The sequence below is a fragment of the Pristiophorus japonicus genome, chromosome 11, assembly GCF_044704955.1.
Source record: "Pristiophorus japonicus isolate sPriJap1 chromosome 11, sPriJap1.hap1, whole genome shotgun sequence".
NCBI lineage: Eukaryota > Metazoa > Chordata > Chondrichthyes > Pristiophoridae > Pristiophorus > Pristiophorus japonicus.
The window spans coordinates 53,789,083-53,806,554 of NC_091987.1; the positions used below are offsets into that span (position 1 = coordinate 53,789,083).

Consider the following 17,472-nt stretch of genomic DNA (forward strand, 5'->3'; position numbering starts at 1 on the left):
CCTCTTGCTATCTGTTTATTATTTATATGCCTATAGAAGACTTTTGAATTACCTTTTATGTTAGCTGCCAATCTATTCTTGTATTGTCTCTTTGCCCCTCTTATTTTCTTTTTCACTTTCCCTCTGACCTTTCTATATTCATCCTGATTCTGAACCTAACCTCTCTCGTGTGCTCTTTTTCTGCTTCATCTTACTCTCTAGCTCTTTTGTCATTTGGGGAACTCTGGCTTTAGTTGCCCTACCTTTCCCCCTCATGGGAATATACCTCGACTGTTCGTGAACTATCTCTTTAAAGGCAGCAAATTGTTTGATTACAGTTTTGCCTGCCAATCTTTGATTCCAATTTACCCGGGTCAGATCCATTTTCAACTCACTGAAATTTGCCTTCGTGCAACAAAGTATTTTTATGCTAAATTGCTCCTTGTCCTTTTCCATAGCTAATCTAAACCTTATGATACTATGATTATTGCTCCCTAAATGTTCCCCTACTTATGCTTGCTTCACTTGACCCATCTCATTCCCCAGAACCAGATCCAGCATTACCTTCTTCCACATTGGGTTGGAAAAGTACTGATCAAGAAAGTTCTCCTGAACACACTTCAGAAATTCTTTCTGCTCTCTGACCTTTGCACTATTACTATCCCAGTCTATATTAGGATAACTGAAATCTCCATTATCATTACTCTCTAGTTCTTGCACCTCTCGGTAATTTCCCTGCAAATTTGCTCCTCTATTTTTCCCACTAGTTGGTGGCCTATAGAATACACCTAGTAGTGTAATGGCATCTCTATTATTTTTTCACTCTAACCAAATAGATTCTGTCTTTGACCCCTCCAGGATATCCTCTCTCTCCACCACTAACATTCTCCTCAACCAATACTGCCACCCCATCTTCTTTCTTTCCTGAACACCTTGTATCCAGGAATATTTAGAACCCAATCTTGTCCTTTTTTTGAGCCAGGTCTCTGTTATTGCTACAACATTATATTCCCATGCGGCTATTTGGCCTGCAGCTCACCAACTTTTTTTACTATGCTTTGTGCGTTTACGCAAGTGCACTGTAAACCTATCTTAGACCTTGTATTCTCTTAGCCTGACCCCACCAAATATCTTACTATTTCTTACTCTAGTGTTAACTGTCTTGCCCAATCCTTTGTGCACTCTGTTTCTCCTTTATAATGCTATGTTCTGGTGCCCATCCTCCTGACATTAATTTAAACCCTCCTCAACAGCACGAGCAAGCTCCCCCCCCCCCCCCCCCCCTCCCCCAAATGAGAGGATACCGGTTCTAGCTCTGATGAGATGCAACCCATCTGGCCTGTACAGGTCCCACCTCCCCTAGAACTGGTCCCAAGGTCCCAGGAATCTGAAGCCCTCCCTCCTGCACCATCCTCTTATTTCTATACTCGATAGCTCGTGGCACCGGGAGTAATCCAGAGATTACTACCTTTTTGTCCTGCTTTTTAATTTCTTTCCTCGCTCCTTAGACTCTGCCTGCAGGACCTCATCCCTCTTTCCACCTTTGTAATTGGTACTGATTTGGACCACAACCTCTGGCTGTTCACCCCACCCCCCCCCCCCTCCCCACCCCCTCAGAATGTTCTGCAGCCGCTCAGTGACATCCTTGAATGCCTGTCTGTTCCCCTAACTATTGAATCTCCTATCACTATTGTTTTCTGGATCTTTCTCCTCCTTTCTGTACAGCTGAGCCACCTGTGGTGCTGTGGACTTGGCTCTGGCTGTAGTCCCCAGAGGAAACTTCTCCCTTACCAGTATTCTTATTGGAGAGCGAGATGCACTCGGGACTCCTGCACTACCTACCTGGTCCTCCTTGTCTGTTTGGCAGTCACTCATTTCTTCTCTGTCGGTACTCTTACACTGCAGGGTGACCACTTCCTGCAAGGATGTCACTGAGCAGCTGCAAAACATTGGGTGGGGGGGAGGGAAAACAGCCAGAGGTTGTGTTCCATATCAGTACAAACTACATAAATAGAAAGATGGATGAGGTCCTGCAGGCAGATTTTAGCGAGCTAGGAAATAGATTTAAAAAAACAGAACCTCCAATGGTAGTAAACCCTGGATTATTCCCAGTGTCACATAGCTCTCAACCTCACGGATGCACTGCAGTGACGCCAGCTGCTGCTCAGACTCCAAAACCTGAGCTTGAACAAGGTGACAAGTGTTAGTTACTGCTAATCGACCTCTCTCGTACTGAAAATTAACTGTTACAAATGTAGAGTCTCATTCCTCCAAATTTTAATGTTGGAGACTTTAAAAATGTTAATCAATCTTTCTTTTCCTCTTTATTTCACTTTCTACTAATTTGGCATTGAATTCACCCACTCTAATTTATGCTTCCTTCTCAGTCCTTGTGCTGTTAATTTCACAATTCTTCAATCTGATTGGTTAAAAAGATACACTGTTGCTTGTCTATTCACTTGGGTCCCAGATGCCTGGTTTCCTTGCTGCAATGTTATTGGCTCTTGCCATGCGAAAAGTGTGAAAACCTAAATGCCCACGGGAAAGTCTAACTAAAGGCAAACGCCATTAGATGACCTACTACAGCAAATTATGGTCCATGGTTTTTCCAGTAGATGTGGACTAAAGTTATGATGGTTATTGTAAAGTAGAATCCAAGAAAAAAATGTACAGATGCAAGGTTCCCTTCAAATTTTTTTGAGTGCGCGGCCCCTTTTAAGGGGCTGAACGGCCCATTCATAATACCGCGCATGCATGCTTTCTTATTTAAAAGACGATGAGCTGGCTGCACAGGAGCTGCAGAGTGCGGAACGGCTGCGCAACTTAAAGGCAACATTGTGCAGAAGTGCAGACAATACGATTGTCTAAATGCAATATTATTTTGACTTTTTGTTAATGTTATGATACACGATTGAAAATCTTGGAATACGCAGCCTACTTTACTCTTTTAGGGGGAGGATGAGATTGTGGTCTGGGCGTGAGAGCACTTGGCTCAGACTCGTGTAGTTCAAGAAGGCCCACCACCACCATTTCGAAAAATGAAAAGCAATAAATGCTGGTCTTGCCATAGATGCCCACATCCCAAGAATTAATTCTTTAAAAAATGACTCCCAGCACACATACACCCTTCTCAACCACAACTCTTCCTCCTCCATCCTCCCACATGCTAACCCCAGATTCCATTGTTCTGCTTTCTCCCAGCCCTTGCATTTCCACAGTGGAAAGTAAAATCGGGCAGGGAGTAAAACAGGCAGCTGATCTGATCACTTCATTTTCCTGCCGAGTGGATTAGGTTAAAATTACCACCCCACCTGAGTTTCAGAATCCTTTATTTCCAAGTCAGGTATAACACAGCCAGATGCAAAGTAATACACTCTCTCCTCTGCCCCAATCTCAGAATAGCACCCTCTAATGTACCAGTATGGTATTTTTTTCCATTTCCTACACCAACCATCCTGTGGCCTCTGAATGAGATTGCCAATTAGTGGCAAATAGGGAATTTTGTGCTGTCGGCTCACGCACACTAGGAACTGGATTGTGACTGCCTATGTGAAAGCTCATTTCACATAGGATGGTGCAGACAGTGGAGACTTTCATTCATACTTGCCATAGAGGGAGTGCAGCGAAGGTTCACCAGACTGATTCCTGGGATAGCAGGACTGTCGTATGAGGAGAGATTGGGTCGACTAGGTCTGTATTCACCAGAGTTTCAAAGAATGAGAGGGGATCTCATTGAAATGGATAAAATTCTGACTGGGTTGGATAGACTGGATGCGGGGAGGATGTTTCCCCTGGCTGGTAAGTCTTGAACAAGGGGTCACAGTCTCAGGATACTGAATAGGAAATTTAGGACCGAGATGAAGAGAAATGTTTTCACTCAGAGGGTGGTGAACCTGTGGAATTCTCTACCACAGAAGGCTCTGGAGGCCAAGTCACTGAATATATCTTAGAGAGAGATAGATAGATTTCTAGAAACAAAAGGCATCAAAGAGGTATGGGGAAAAAGCGGGAATATGGCGTTGATGGAGGATCAGCCATGATCATATTGAATGGCGGTGCAGACTCAAAGGGCCGAATGGCCTACTACTGCTCCTATTTTCTATATTTCTATTCTAGGTCGGATTTGAAACCGGTTTCAGAGGTCAAAGGTCAATGTGGCCCCCAGTCCACAGGCGATATGATTTTATTTTTTGTCTGTGAGCAACCCTATAATGAGATTAACTAATGGTTACGATTCAGATATTTGAAACTTATTATAATAGTTCTTGATGAAATATGTGCTCAGTGTCTTGGTTGAAAGCATGTTGCCACGTTGATGAAGAAAGGCCATCTTTTTCAGATTCTAATTTCAGCTGATCCATTTGTGAACAGCAATGTGAAGTTGCAGAGCAAAATGATGGGAGTTTTGCAGTGGTTTTGTGTAACAAGATTTGAAGATCAGTTGAAATCAGTTCATTACCAAGCCAGCAAAGTAATTTTAGAACTAAATTTTTAATTTTTTTTTATCAACAGACCTTAATTACTTTTCAATAAAATAAATAAATTTTCAGTCTAAGAATGATATTTGAATATGTTTCGAACATTTTCACTAATAAAACTTTATTGGTTCATAAATAGAAGAGAAAATGCAGCTGCAAATACTAAATAAATATAAAGAAAGAACTTGCATTTATTTAGTGCCTTGCACAATGCAGGATATCCCACAGCAAGGCTCGCAAGGTCTCAGAAACAGCAGTATGAAGTTGGTTAAGGGTTAAATGTTGACCAGAACATCAGGAGAGCTCCCCTGCTCTTCGAATAGTGCCATGGAATCTTTTACGGCCATTTGAGAAGGCAGACGTGGGCCATGTTTTAACTTCGCATCCGAAAGACGACACCTCCAGCAGTTCACAATTCCCTCAGTACTGCACTGTAGTGTCAACATAGATTATATGCTGAAGTCACTGGAGTGGGGCTTGAACCCAAGACCTTCTGACTCCGAGGCGAGAGTGGTACTGTTGAGCCAAGACTGATGCTTAGACCCAGACAGAAACAATACTTTTACATAATTCATGTTGTCATCTCTGCTGTTGGCAAGAAGACCTGGAGACTGGAAAAAAAGTCCTTAATTTACAGTACAGGTATAACATTCTCTGTCCAGTTTGCATGGTTACAAGATAAATGCAGATGAGGGAAGCCATTTGGGCTAGTTTAGTTCATCCTGCCGAGGGGAAAAAAATTAGTGCTCCCATCCCCAACACATCATATCCTTGTATTCTGATGAGTCTCAGGTTTTCACATCCACTACCCCACTACTCCACCTGGAAGACCACTCAAAAGTTGATTACTCTTTGCATTAAGTTCATGTATAGACGGCACCTCAATATATCACCACCGATGTCTCCGCAAGATCCTGCAAATCCCTTGGGAGGACAGGCGCACCGACATCAGTGTCCTCGTCCAGGCTAACATCCCCAGCATTGAAGCACTGACCACACTCGATCTGCTTCGCAGGGCGGGCCACAAAGTTCGCATGCCAGATACTAGACTCCCTAAGCAAATGTTTTATGCGGATTTCCTTCATGGTAAATGAGCCAAAGGTGGGCAGCGGAAGTGTTACAGGGATACCCTCAAAGCCTCCCGGGTAAAGTGCAACATCACCATCGACACCTGGGAGACCCTGGCCGAAGACCGTCCGAGGTGGAAAAAGTGCATCCGGGAGGGCGTTGAGCTCTTCACGCTCTTTGCGTCGCGACTCGAAGAGGTCAAGCGGAGACAGCGGAAGGAGCGTGCGGCAAACCAGCCCCATCCACCCCTTCCCTCGATGAATGTCTGCCCCACCTGTAACAGGGTCTGTGGCTCTCGTATTGGACTGTTCAGCCATCAAAGAACTCGCTTAGGGAGTGGAAGCAAGTCTTCCTCGATTCCAAAGGACTGCCTATGATGTGATCTGGAGTTCATTCTGACCCAAATTTGAAATTGTCCTTTCACCAGTTTTAGCTAATGTTCTCTTGTTCCCGTGTCTTGACTTTCCTTGAAGTAATGCTCTGAGTTTGCCTTGAGTATACCATTTAGTATCTTGTGTACTTCTGTCCGTTTCTCTCCCAATCACCCCCTTTCAGAGCAAACAAGCCTAGTTGCCCCAATCCTTCGTCATAACTCAATTCTTTCATGTCAGGGATCAGATTTGTGCCTCATCTCTAACATCTCAATGGTCTGTAAATTTCCTTCACATCTTGGTGATCAAAACTGAACACAATGCTGAAGGTACAGTCTGATCAGAATACTGTACAGTTTTAACATGACATCTTCTGATTAGTACTCCATTGATCAAACAATATCGTTCAGCATTGTATTTGCTTTGTTGCTGTTTCATTGTGATTTGACAGGTTAAATGTGGAGGCTACTATCTTTCTTCCAGATTTCTTTCAACTTCACCTTTAACTATTTCACCGTGCATAGTACATGCATGGGGTGCCCCTTTTTCTTCAAACATTTACTGCTATACATTGGTCTGTATTAGGATTTAATTTGTCATCATTCAGCCATTTACTGATTTTATCCAACTCCTTTTCTGGCTGCTTCCTCTGACCTGAACATTCACTCAGTTTATCGTCTGTGAATTTAACCAATTCACTTCATTATGCATAGATAACAACAGCCCAGTACCATAGATTAATAAAATGGGGACCACACATGACTTGAAGTAAAATGACAAAAGTGGCTAATGTGATTTTTGTTACAAAATTGGTGTACCCTGTACAATGCTGTAAGCATATTTTGGTATTGTGTGACTACAATAACAAATTAAAACTTAGCATTTAATTTCGAGTAGCTAATTACCATGTAATTTAAAAACAAATCACTTCTTTCATGACACAAAACACATTGCATTGTGGTAAAATCATGATTAGAACCACCTCCTCTTCCATAAATCTGCCACAATACAGTATGGATAAAGCCAAACTTGTAGGGATCTTTACAGTTGGGGTATATGTGAAGTTGCAGAGGTAATTAATACTTGCTCTATCAGTCAGTAATAAATAGATTAGCATTTAGGGCTAAAACCCACTTTTTTTTTAAAAGTTAATACTACATTTCCACTGTCTTAATATACTATTTGTGTAGGGAATTTCAAGATAGAAAAGGTGAGTGGCAGCTCACATGGCAAAATGGAAATAGTAAAGTGAAGACTCACACGTGAGTAATGGCCACTTGGGTAGGTACCAGAGAGTGTCCTGCACCAATGGAACCATACCGCAATGAGGGGCGAGGAGGTAATGAAGAGATTCTTTGTTGTTTCACAGCAGATTTTCAGGGAATCCGAGTGACTTTTTTTATATCCGCCCCCCCCCCCCCAAAAAATTGCATTTCATTGGAAAATCAATGTACAAATAGAATCACATTTTATTTGGTTTCTTAATACTCCCTCGTAGACTATGGGGGGGGGAAATTACAGTTGGAGGCTTCCTTTGGACGAACGCCTCCGACCGGAAAAGAATCTACCTGGTTGTCCCGGAGGAACGCAGGATTCCTGTCGGCAGACGTTATTTGCTATGCAGCATATGGGAACATGTCCTCCAGATACGAATGCGTATCCTGGAATCATGCGGGCCTGGACCACCAATACCAATCATTATTTAGTATTCTCATTGATAGTAATAGGAGCTCTGTTTTTATGAGCTCCCATTACTATCAATGAGAATACCCCCTGAAAACAAGAAACACAACACAATAAATTTTAAAAAAAATCTCACATTTAAAATTAATTGAAATTGAATAAAATTGAATGTAATTAAATGTTTTGGAAAAAAATATATTTTTGGGAATTTTTCTTGTTTTAATAGCGTTAAAAATAAGCTTGCCTTAATGAACAGGGTTTTTAATAAAGAGTGATTACATTTAAATTTTTTTTCTTTTCAAAACTATTCACCTGCTTTTACCAGTCATAAGAGTTTGAAGGACATTCGCTGGGCAAGAATTGGGAAATAGCCCAATCTCTGCCCCGTGGATGTCCATCCTGCAGGGATGCGTAGGATCTATTGAGAAATTTTGACATAAAAGCCGGTTCTGGGCGCATGCGCGACGCGTGCCAAGAACTGGCTTTTGCGAGGCCTCGCTGGGTACATTCGCACATCGTATGCACCTGGCGAGGCTGCAGTTTTTCAGCCCTATATGTAGCTGAAATACTATGGAATGTGTTTTTTTAATTTTAACTGCATTTTATAGTTTCATCTTTCTCCTGATCTTTATTTACTTAGCTAAACATTGGGCTGGAGCGAGGCACAACGTTAGTAATGTGCAAATTGGCCAGCAAATTCAGGTGATTAAGAGATCTGCGTGCATTCTGTATCTCCAGAACTTGCTGGTCGATTTACTTCGCGCAAATGGCATCTTGTCATGAGCTACCCTGTTTTTACGAATTTAAACTGTTCACTCCCATTCCTACAGGTAGTCAATTATTGTCAGAGATTTTAAAAATGTCTTTTTACTTTTCCTTTCTGTCTTTTATTTCTCTCTTTTCCTCTCTTCTCTTTCTGTACCTGATTTGACCCTTAATTCATCCTCCTTCTCCGCCGTTCCTGTTTCTTTCGTAATCCTTAAATCTCATTGGTTAAGAAGATACACTCTTGGTTCTGCTGTTCACTAAGGTCACAGATGCCCCATTGCCCTCATTATCAGCTCTCACTTTCAGCAAGTTATGGCGCAAATATTTTTTGAGCTGAAGGGTGCAGAAAAAAGACCAATGGCACACACCATGAGATGTCCAGCTCCAGCAAGATCCAGCTCACGATATTGTGTCAAAAATCACCGTATCTATGGGCGCGTATGATGTGCGCACGCACCGGTAGAGGCCCCGAAAGTGCTGGTTCTCTGTACGCAATGCGCACACGCCGAAATCCAGCACTTGCAAACTGTCAACATTTCTTTTGACAGTTCCAACACATCCCCAGGAGAAGGGCCTTCGCGGGTGGAGATTTGGACTATTTGCCCAACACTTGCCCAGCGACTGTCCTTCAGACTAATACACCTGGTAAAAGCAGGCGTAATATCTGCTTTTACCAGCGTAAGAGTTTTAAAAGATAGAAAAATAAAATTTTATCAATAAATATATTAAAACCCTGTCCATTAAGGTAAGTTTACTTTTACCCCTATTAAAACATATTTTTTTTAAAAAATTATCTAAAACATTGAATTAAATTCAATTTTGAATAAGAAGTGTTTTTCTTATTTATTTAAAATGTTTGTGTTTTGGGGGTATCCAATTCATAGAAATGGTGATCTCCGTACAAATAGAACTCTCATTACTGTGAATGGGGATACAGCATTTTCATTGGTTGGTCCGACCCATGTGATCCCAAGCTGCACATATGCTCCTGGAATATGTGGGCCCCTATACAGCGCTGCACATGGAGACCTTGTAGCGCAAGTGTTCATTCCTCTGGGACCACCAGATACATTCGTAAATGTTTTTGTGGTCGGAGGCCCACGGGAAGCCTCCGACCGCAATTTCAGGGCCAACGTTCAGTCTGTGATTGATTGAGCCTGTTGAAATGCAATTGTACATCCCTGTCTGGAGTAAAAATAAAACTGAGAAAGTGGCTCAACCGTGGCTAACAAGGGAAATTACAAATAGTGTTAAATCTAAGGAATTGGCCAGAAAAAGCAGCAAACCTGAGGACTGGGAGAAATTTAGCAGAGGAGGATAAAGGGTTTATTTAGTGGGGGGGGAAATAGAGTATGAGAGGAAGCTTGCTGGGAACATAAAAACTGACTGCAAAAGCTTCTATAAATATGTGAAGAGAAAAAGATTAGTGAAGACAAACTTATGTCCCTTGCAGTCAGAAACGGGTGAATTTATAACGGAGAACAAAGAAATAGCAGGCCAATTGAACAAATACTTTCGTTCTGTCTTCATGAAGGAAGACGCAAATAATGTTCCAGAAATACTAGAGGACCGAGGGTCTAGCGAGAAGGAGAAACTGAAGGAAATCCTTTAGTCAGGAAATTGTGTTAGGGAAATTGATGGGATTGAAGGCCGATAAATCCCCAGGGCCTGATAGTCTGCATCCCAGAGTCCTTAAGGAAGTGGTCCTAGAAATAGTGGATGCATTGGTGATCATTATCCAACAGTCTATCGACTCTGGATCAGTTCCTATGGACTGGAGGGTAGCTAAAGTAACGCCACTTTTTAAGAAAGGAGGGAGAGAGAAAACGGGGAATTATAGATCGGTTAGCCTGACATCAGTAGTGGGGAAAATGTTGGAATCAATTATTAAAGATGAAATAGCAGCGCATTTGGAAAGCAGTGACCGGATCGGTCGAAGTCAGCATGGATTTATGAAAGGGAAATCATGCTTGACAAATCTTCTAGAATTTTTTGAGGATGTAACTAGCAGAGTGGACAAGGGAGAACCAGTGGATGTGGTTTATTTGGACTTTCAAAAGGCTTTTGACAAGGTCCCACACACGAGATTCATGTGCAAAATTAAAGCACATCGTATTGAGCGTAATGTATTGACGTGGATAGAGAACTGGTTGGCAGACAGGAAGTAGAGAGTCGGGATAAATGGATCCTTTTCAGAATGGCAGGCAGTGACTAGTGGGGTGCCGCAGGGCTCAGTGCTGGGACCCCAGCTATTTACAATATACATCAATGATTTGGATGAAGGAATTGAGAGTAATATCTCCAAGTTTGCAGCAGGCGGTGAAGAAGGCAAATGGCATGTTGACCTTCATAGCTAGGGGATTTGAGTATAGGAGCAGGGAGGTCTTGCTGCAGCTGTACAGAGCCTTGGTGAGGCCTCACCTGGAATATTGTGTTCAGTTTTGGTTTCATAATCTTGAAGGACGTTCTTGCTACTGAGGGAGTGCAACGAAGGTTCACCAGACTGATTCCCGTGATGGCAGGATTGACATATGAGGAGAGACTGGATCGACTGGGCCTGTATTCGCTGGAGTTTAGAAGATTGAGAGGGGATCTCATAGAAACATAAAATTCTGACGGGACTGGACAGGTTAGATGCAGGAAAAATGTTCCCGATGTTGGGGTCCAGAACCAGGGGTCACAGTCTAAGGATAAGGCGTAAGCCATTTAGGACCGAAATGAGGAGAAACTTCTTCACTCAGACTGTCAACTTGTTAACCTGTGGAATTCTCTTCCACAGAGAGTTGTCGATGCCAGTTCGTTAGATATATTCAAGAGGGAGTTAGATATGGCCCTTACGGCTAAGGGGATCAAGGGGTATGGAGAGAAAACTGGATAGGGGCACTGAGGTGAATGATCAGCCATGATCTTATTGAATGGTGGTGCAGGCTCGAAGGGCCGAATGGCCTGCTCCTGCACCTATTTTCTATGTTTCTATCAGCACGTGGGACAATCACATTTCTGCTCTAAATTTAGAATATGCAGCTTTTTAAAACCTTGGCCTTGTGCAGTGAATTAACATTTTGCATTATTTGGTATCATATTATAGTGAAATTAAAATTGAAGGAAAAGAAAATTCCTGAGAAATTATGCACCTGAAATTACTGTGCTTCTGACAGCGTAAGCTTTCAGAATGGCCCCGCAAATTTCGAGTTTCCGCATTCGCTGCGCACAGATGAAAACTTGGAGCTTGCGATCTGTCCAGTTTCGCTTGGACAGATCCTTTGCATCTGCTACAAAACCACTTTTGCTAGCGCAGAGTTGGGCTATTTGCCCAGTCAACGCCCATGAAACCCTTATGCCTGTTAAAAGCAGACATAATGCCTTTTACCAGCATAAAGGTTCAAATAAATGTTAATACATTTTTTTAAACTGATATACACATGCATTCAAAATTAGTTTAGTTAAATTTTTGCCCGTTTTAAAATGTTTAAATTTATTTTAAATGCTTAATTAAAAGGGTCTTTTAATTAATTTTGAACATGTGATCAGTTATTTTTATTTAAGTGCTGTGAATTCTTATTTATTTGGGGATTTCTAATATGCTTATGGGGATTCCATATGGAATCCCCATAAGCATCATAGGAATCCCCCTTTTTGATTGGTTGACTGGGCCCACGTCATCCAGGGATGCCTGCGAACCACGTTCAACCCTGGCCATGGGCCTTTACGTAGGCATGCGCCCGCAGGCCCAGGACCCAAAGCTCTGGAGACACCAAGTACGTTTGATTTTTTTTTCCCGGTTCGGAGGTGTATACTTCTGGTACGCCTCCGACCACAAATTCAGGGCATTTGTTTCTGTATTAAGTAATTCGCCACCCAACTTTCTTCGATGGTAACTTTGTTTTGTCAGGTATATGAAATGATGTCGCTCTCTCTTTTATGTATATGATATGTACACCCATAATATTGTGGTTAACAAAGGGCAAAATATAAAAAACTAAATGTTCACTGTTGCAGATTTCAGAGTTACCCGAAGAATGAGCTAGGACTTTCTCTGACAAATAAATAAAGTGACAAACAGAGATAGGTCAGATTAACAGTGACTTTTCTAGGCCTTCCCAAATAGCAGGTTGAGTTTCATTGTTCACTTGCCTGTCTCAATTGGACAGATCACCTAACTATTCATGTTTGATCAGTACTTTTTGTTAATTGAGTTCATTCATTAATTTATCTTTATTTCCTAATTGCTAGCATGTAGCGATACCTTTTTCTTTTTGTTTCCCTCTTAAATTTGCAAAAATGCGCACTCTAGATTAATTTGTTTCTTGGAGCAACAGTTTTTGCACTCCAGCCACAGCATTCTGTAACAAAATGTGTTTGTAATCTTAATTTCATAGTGATAAATCGCTGGCAGTTATTACTGGAAATGACAGTGTTCTTGTACATAAGAACATAAGAAATAGGTACAGGAGTAGGCCATATAGCCCCTCGAGCCTGCTCCGCCATTCAATAAGATCATGGCTGATCTTCCCTGCCCGCTCCCCATAAAACCCTTAACCCCATAACCCCTTATCCCCTTATCGTTTAAGAAACTCTATTTCTGTCTTAAATTTATTCAATGTCCCAGCTTCCACAGCTCTCTGATGCAGTGAATTCCACAGATTTACAATCCTCTGATAGAAGAAATTTCTCCTCATCTCTGTTTTAAATGGGCGGCCCCTATTTCTAAGATCGTGCCCTCTAGTTCTAGTCTCCCCCATCAGTGGAAACATCCTCTCTGCATCCACCTTGTCAAGCCCCCTCATAATCTTATATGTTTCGATAAAATCACTTCTCATTCTTCTGAATTCCAATGAGTAGAGGCCAACCTACTCAACCTTTCTTCATAAGTCAACCCCCTCATCCCCGGAATCAACCTAGTGAACCTTCTCTGAACTGCCTCCAAAGCAAGTATATCCTTTCGTAAATATGGAAACCAAAACTGCACGCAGTATTCCAGGTGTGGCCCCACCACTACCTTATATAGCTGTAGCAAGACTTCCCTGCTTTTATATTCCATCCCCTTTGCAATAAAGGCCAAGGTACCATTGGCCTTCCTGATTACTTGCTGTACCTGCATACTATCCTTTTGTGTTTCAGGTCCTGCTGTACTGCTGTACTTAGCAATCTTTCTCCATTTAAATAATAACTTGCACTTTGATTTTTTTTCTGCCAAAGTGCATGACCTCACACTTTCCAACATTATACTCCATCTGACATTTTTGCCCACTCACTTAGCCTGTCTATGTCCTTTTGCAGATTTTTTTTGTGTCCTCCTCACACATTGCTTTTCCTCCCATCTTTGTATCATCAGCAAACTTGGCTATGTTACACTCAGTCCCTTCTTCCAAGTCGTTAATATAGATTGTAAATAGTTGGGGTCCCAGCGCTGATCCCTGCGGCACCCCACTAGTTAACTGGTTGCCAACCAGAGAATGAACCATTTATCCCGAGACTCTCTCCTCTGTTAGTTAGCCAATCTTCTATCCATGCTAATATATTACCTCCAACTTTTATCTTGTGCAGTAACCTTTTCTGTGGCACCTTGTCAAATGCCTTCTGGAAGTCCAAATACACCACATTCACTGGTTCCCCTTTATCCACCCTGTTCATTACATCCTCAAAGAACTCCAGCAAATTTGTCAAACATGACTTCCCCTTCATAAATCCATGCTGACTGCCTGACCGAATTTTGCTTTTCCAAATGTCCTGCTACTGCTTCTTTAATAATGAACTCCAACATTTTCCCAACCACAGATGTTAGGCTAACTGGTCTATAGTTTCCTGCTTTTTGTCTGCCTCCTTTTTTAAATAGGGGCGTTACATTTGCAGTTTTCCAATCTGCTGGGAACTCCCCAGAATCCAGGGAATTTTGGTAAATTACAACCAATGCATCCATAATCCCTACCGGTACTTCTCTTAAGACCCTAGGATGCAAGCCATCAGGTCCAAGGGATTTATCTGCCTTTAGTCCCGTTATCTCACTGAGTACCACCTCCTTAGTGATTGTGATTGTGTTAAGTTTCTCCCCGCCAATAGCCTCTTGATTCTCCACTGATACAAAGTATTTGTTCAAAGTTTCTGCCATCTCCATGTTACCCATTACTAATTCCCCGGTCTCGTCCTCTAGTTAGATAATATTATATGCAACAAGGGAAACACCAACAGCATAACTTTCGGCATACACTTTTCTTTGTGTATTTTACTGCTAGTTTGATTTCGTCCCTGCCCTTTTCTGTGTATTCTTTTGTATTCAGCACTGCCCTTTCTATGTTGTTCAGAAAGTCCCCTTGCTCTTGCACCAAAAGTGAAATCTGCACAAAGAGATCTTGCAACTCTTTGATCTGATTTTCAAGGCTGATCAGCTCCTTGTGGCGGTACTCAATTTCAGACAGATGTCCTTTTGTAATTTTGATGTCGCTGAGGAAGTTCTCATTGAAAACGTTCCATTTGTCATGTTCAACCATGTTATTCAGCTCCTCTTCTGATACTACTTTTCCAACAACTTCAAGCTGACGCTGAATGAATTTCTTGCAGTTTTCTTGCTTTTTAGTTAGAACAGTGTTAAATTCTGACATGGCTACCAGATATTGCTTAAACAGCATTGAATATTGTGCCCTCTTCATTCTTGAGTTAATTGCATCCATTCCAGCCTCTGCTTCTGACTGTTTTGTGTCCTTTGATAAGGTATCTAAGTGTTTGTGGATGGACTCAGCTTGGACTTTGAGATCTTTAATGAGGTTGGAACTGTCCTTTTTTATAATGCTGAACCGACGTGTGGAGGGCATGATGGTGGTGCTTTGTTGACTCAGTTTCTTTATATCATTGTTTAGTTCGTTGATTTCATCTTGAATTCGCTGTGCACCCAACAAGAAGTTCTCCATGACTGGTTCCTTTTCAAAAATGATGGCCTGCTGTTTAAAGACTATACTGTCTTCTGTTTGCTTGCTTTCTTCTCCGTCATTGTTTTTCTTCAGTTCTGCCTCCTTTGCCCGTTGTCTAAGTTCTTGAAGGCGGTCCTTCATTTTGGCTACCTATGGTCTATTGCAGTAGGTTTATCTTCCTTTAGCACCATTGCTTTCTTTGCAGGTTCCTGGATGCTGTATCTTTACAGGCATCTTTTAATCTGTGTAAAAAGGAGACATTTTCAGAAGTTCAAATACAAACCATTTGAATATTTTTTTTTTACAGTTTTCTTTGCACAAGCAGCATCTCACCTTTGGCCTCCCTGCTAATTTTAAAAACTTGTTGGATTTGCACATTATTTGCCCATAAACTCATGACAAAAAGTTAAGTCTAGTAATTTAATGACAGATAATTATCAATGTAGTGCCAGTCAATGTCTGGCCCAGAAATTGCAGTTTAAACTGTGGAATCTCATTTCTTCAAGTAGTGAATTATTCTTGGAGATTTTAAAATGTCATTAAAAATAAAAGTACTTTTCCTTTGTCTTTTTTCTCTCTCAATCTAATCATTATTCACCTCTCTCTTTATTTCACTTTCTGTAACTGATTTGACTCTAATTCACCCACTAATTGATCCTCCTTCTCTGTTTCTTTCTCAATCCTTAAATCACATTGATTAAAGAGAGTACACTGTTGGTTCCACTGGTCACTGAGGTCCCAGATTCCCTGTTGCCCTCACCACACGGTTATCAGCTCGCACTTCCAGCAAGTTACGGCGCAAAACATTTTTTAAGCTGATGAGTGCAGAAAAAGTCTTAATTAATTGGATGCGCCATGAGATGCCCTGCTCCAGCAAGATCTGGCACTTCGTATTTTCAGTTTAAAATACAATGAATACCTTGCTTTCGCACTCTAAAGTTGTAGGCGGTGAGTCTCCATGGGGATTCTCCTCTCTCTGTTTACGCCATTTTTCTGGGGTTTTCGTGCAGAATTCCTGCGAAAATTTATCCCCAGTTTCTTAACGACAGAAAACTTGACTGTTTTATTTCCTGTATTTTTCCAACAGAATAGGGAAGGATTGGTTGGTGCAGTGGGATTAGCACACTGATTTTTCAGTCCTAAGCCCTGGTTTTGAAAACAGCCTAGACTTTGGGAATTAAACTTTCCTCTTTTGTTTATTGTAAGGATTTGAAGTAATAAAAATTTGGGAACACTCAACCTAGTTCTTGTTGAGGGCAAAAAACAGAAAATGCTGGAAGCACTCAGTAGGTCAGTAGCATCTGTGGAGCGAATAGATGAGTTTAATGTTTCAGGTGAAGAACAAATCTTAGTGAGTACAGTTTCTAGCACAATTTAGCATTAATTTGCAAGGGCCGCACAAGGATGGTCGCTATAAGAAATCGAATCATTTACATCATGAACTACGGGGCTCATTTTTGAGATTTGGGCGAATGTACATTGTTGAGTCATAGTAGAGGGAGTTTTATTCTGCAGTTGGCTATGTTATACTGGCTCAAGAAATGTTGATTCTCTGACTTCAAGAAAAGGGGAGCAAAAATTGGGGAGTGGGAGAAAGACAAATGAAAATCGCTGAGTGCTACTATGGAACATGTTCCTCGAGTGAATTTTAACATGGCTTATCCACAGTCAGGTTCAGCTACATTGTCATATTCAGTCAGGAAAATGGAATGCAAGGTCAAACTCAATGAGTAACCTAGGTGTGAAAGGCACCTTAAGCATTGGGCGGCTCAATAAGCATTGGTTCCACTAAGGGAATAGAGCAAATCTGTTGTTCATCGGATGGCCAAGACATTAAAGCCATAAATACCTACATTTAAGAAATTTGCAAATGGTGGTGGGTGGATTGTGGCCTGCAGAGGTTACGAATCGGATGGCTAGTCAATTTTACATGTTACTAATATATTTTTTCGAATAGATGAGTAACCTGCACCACCATGGACCATTTGTACCCAGTTGCAATCCCATCTCCCGATGCCATAATGAAAATAGAGTTTTTCTAGTTTGCAACATCTCAACAAAATATCCTGGTCCTGAAATGTAAAAGGAACATAATAGAAGGATTTAATTAGCTCTAAGGAGATCTCAAAAGGTACATGCTCTGAGTTTGACACCACAATTGAACCGAACTCTGGTGTTATAGTCAGGAAGGTCTTATTACTGGATGTAAATAGAGCTACT

The 17,472-nt window shown here is 41.5% G+C and overlaps 2 protein-coding genes across 3 annotated transcripts in view; one reads left to right on the forward strand and one right to left on the reverse strand.

Moving 5' to 3' along the window:
- The window catches only part of arl13b (ADP-ribosylation factor-like 13b), a 129,535-nt gene that overhangs the window by 43,019 nt on the left and 69,044 nt on the right, over positions 1-17,472 (forward strand). The gene's annotated exons all lie outside the window — the stretch shown is intronic.
- stx19 (syntaxin 19) overlaps positions 7,788-17,472 on the reverse strand; it is a 30,879-nt gene continuing 21,194 nt past the window's right edge. Inside the window, exon 2 of the mRNA XM_070893386.1 lies at positions 7,788-15,494. Coding sequence (XP_070749487.1) covers positions 14,509-15,393 — 885 coding nt within the window. The 5' untranslated portion in view covers positions 15,394-15,494 and the 3' untranslated portion in view covers positions 7,788-14,508. The remainder of the gene's footprint in view (positions 15,495-17,472) is intronic.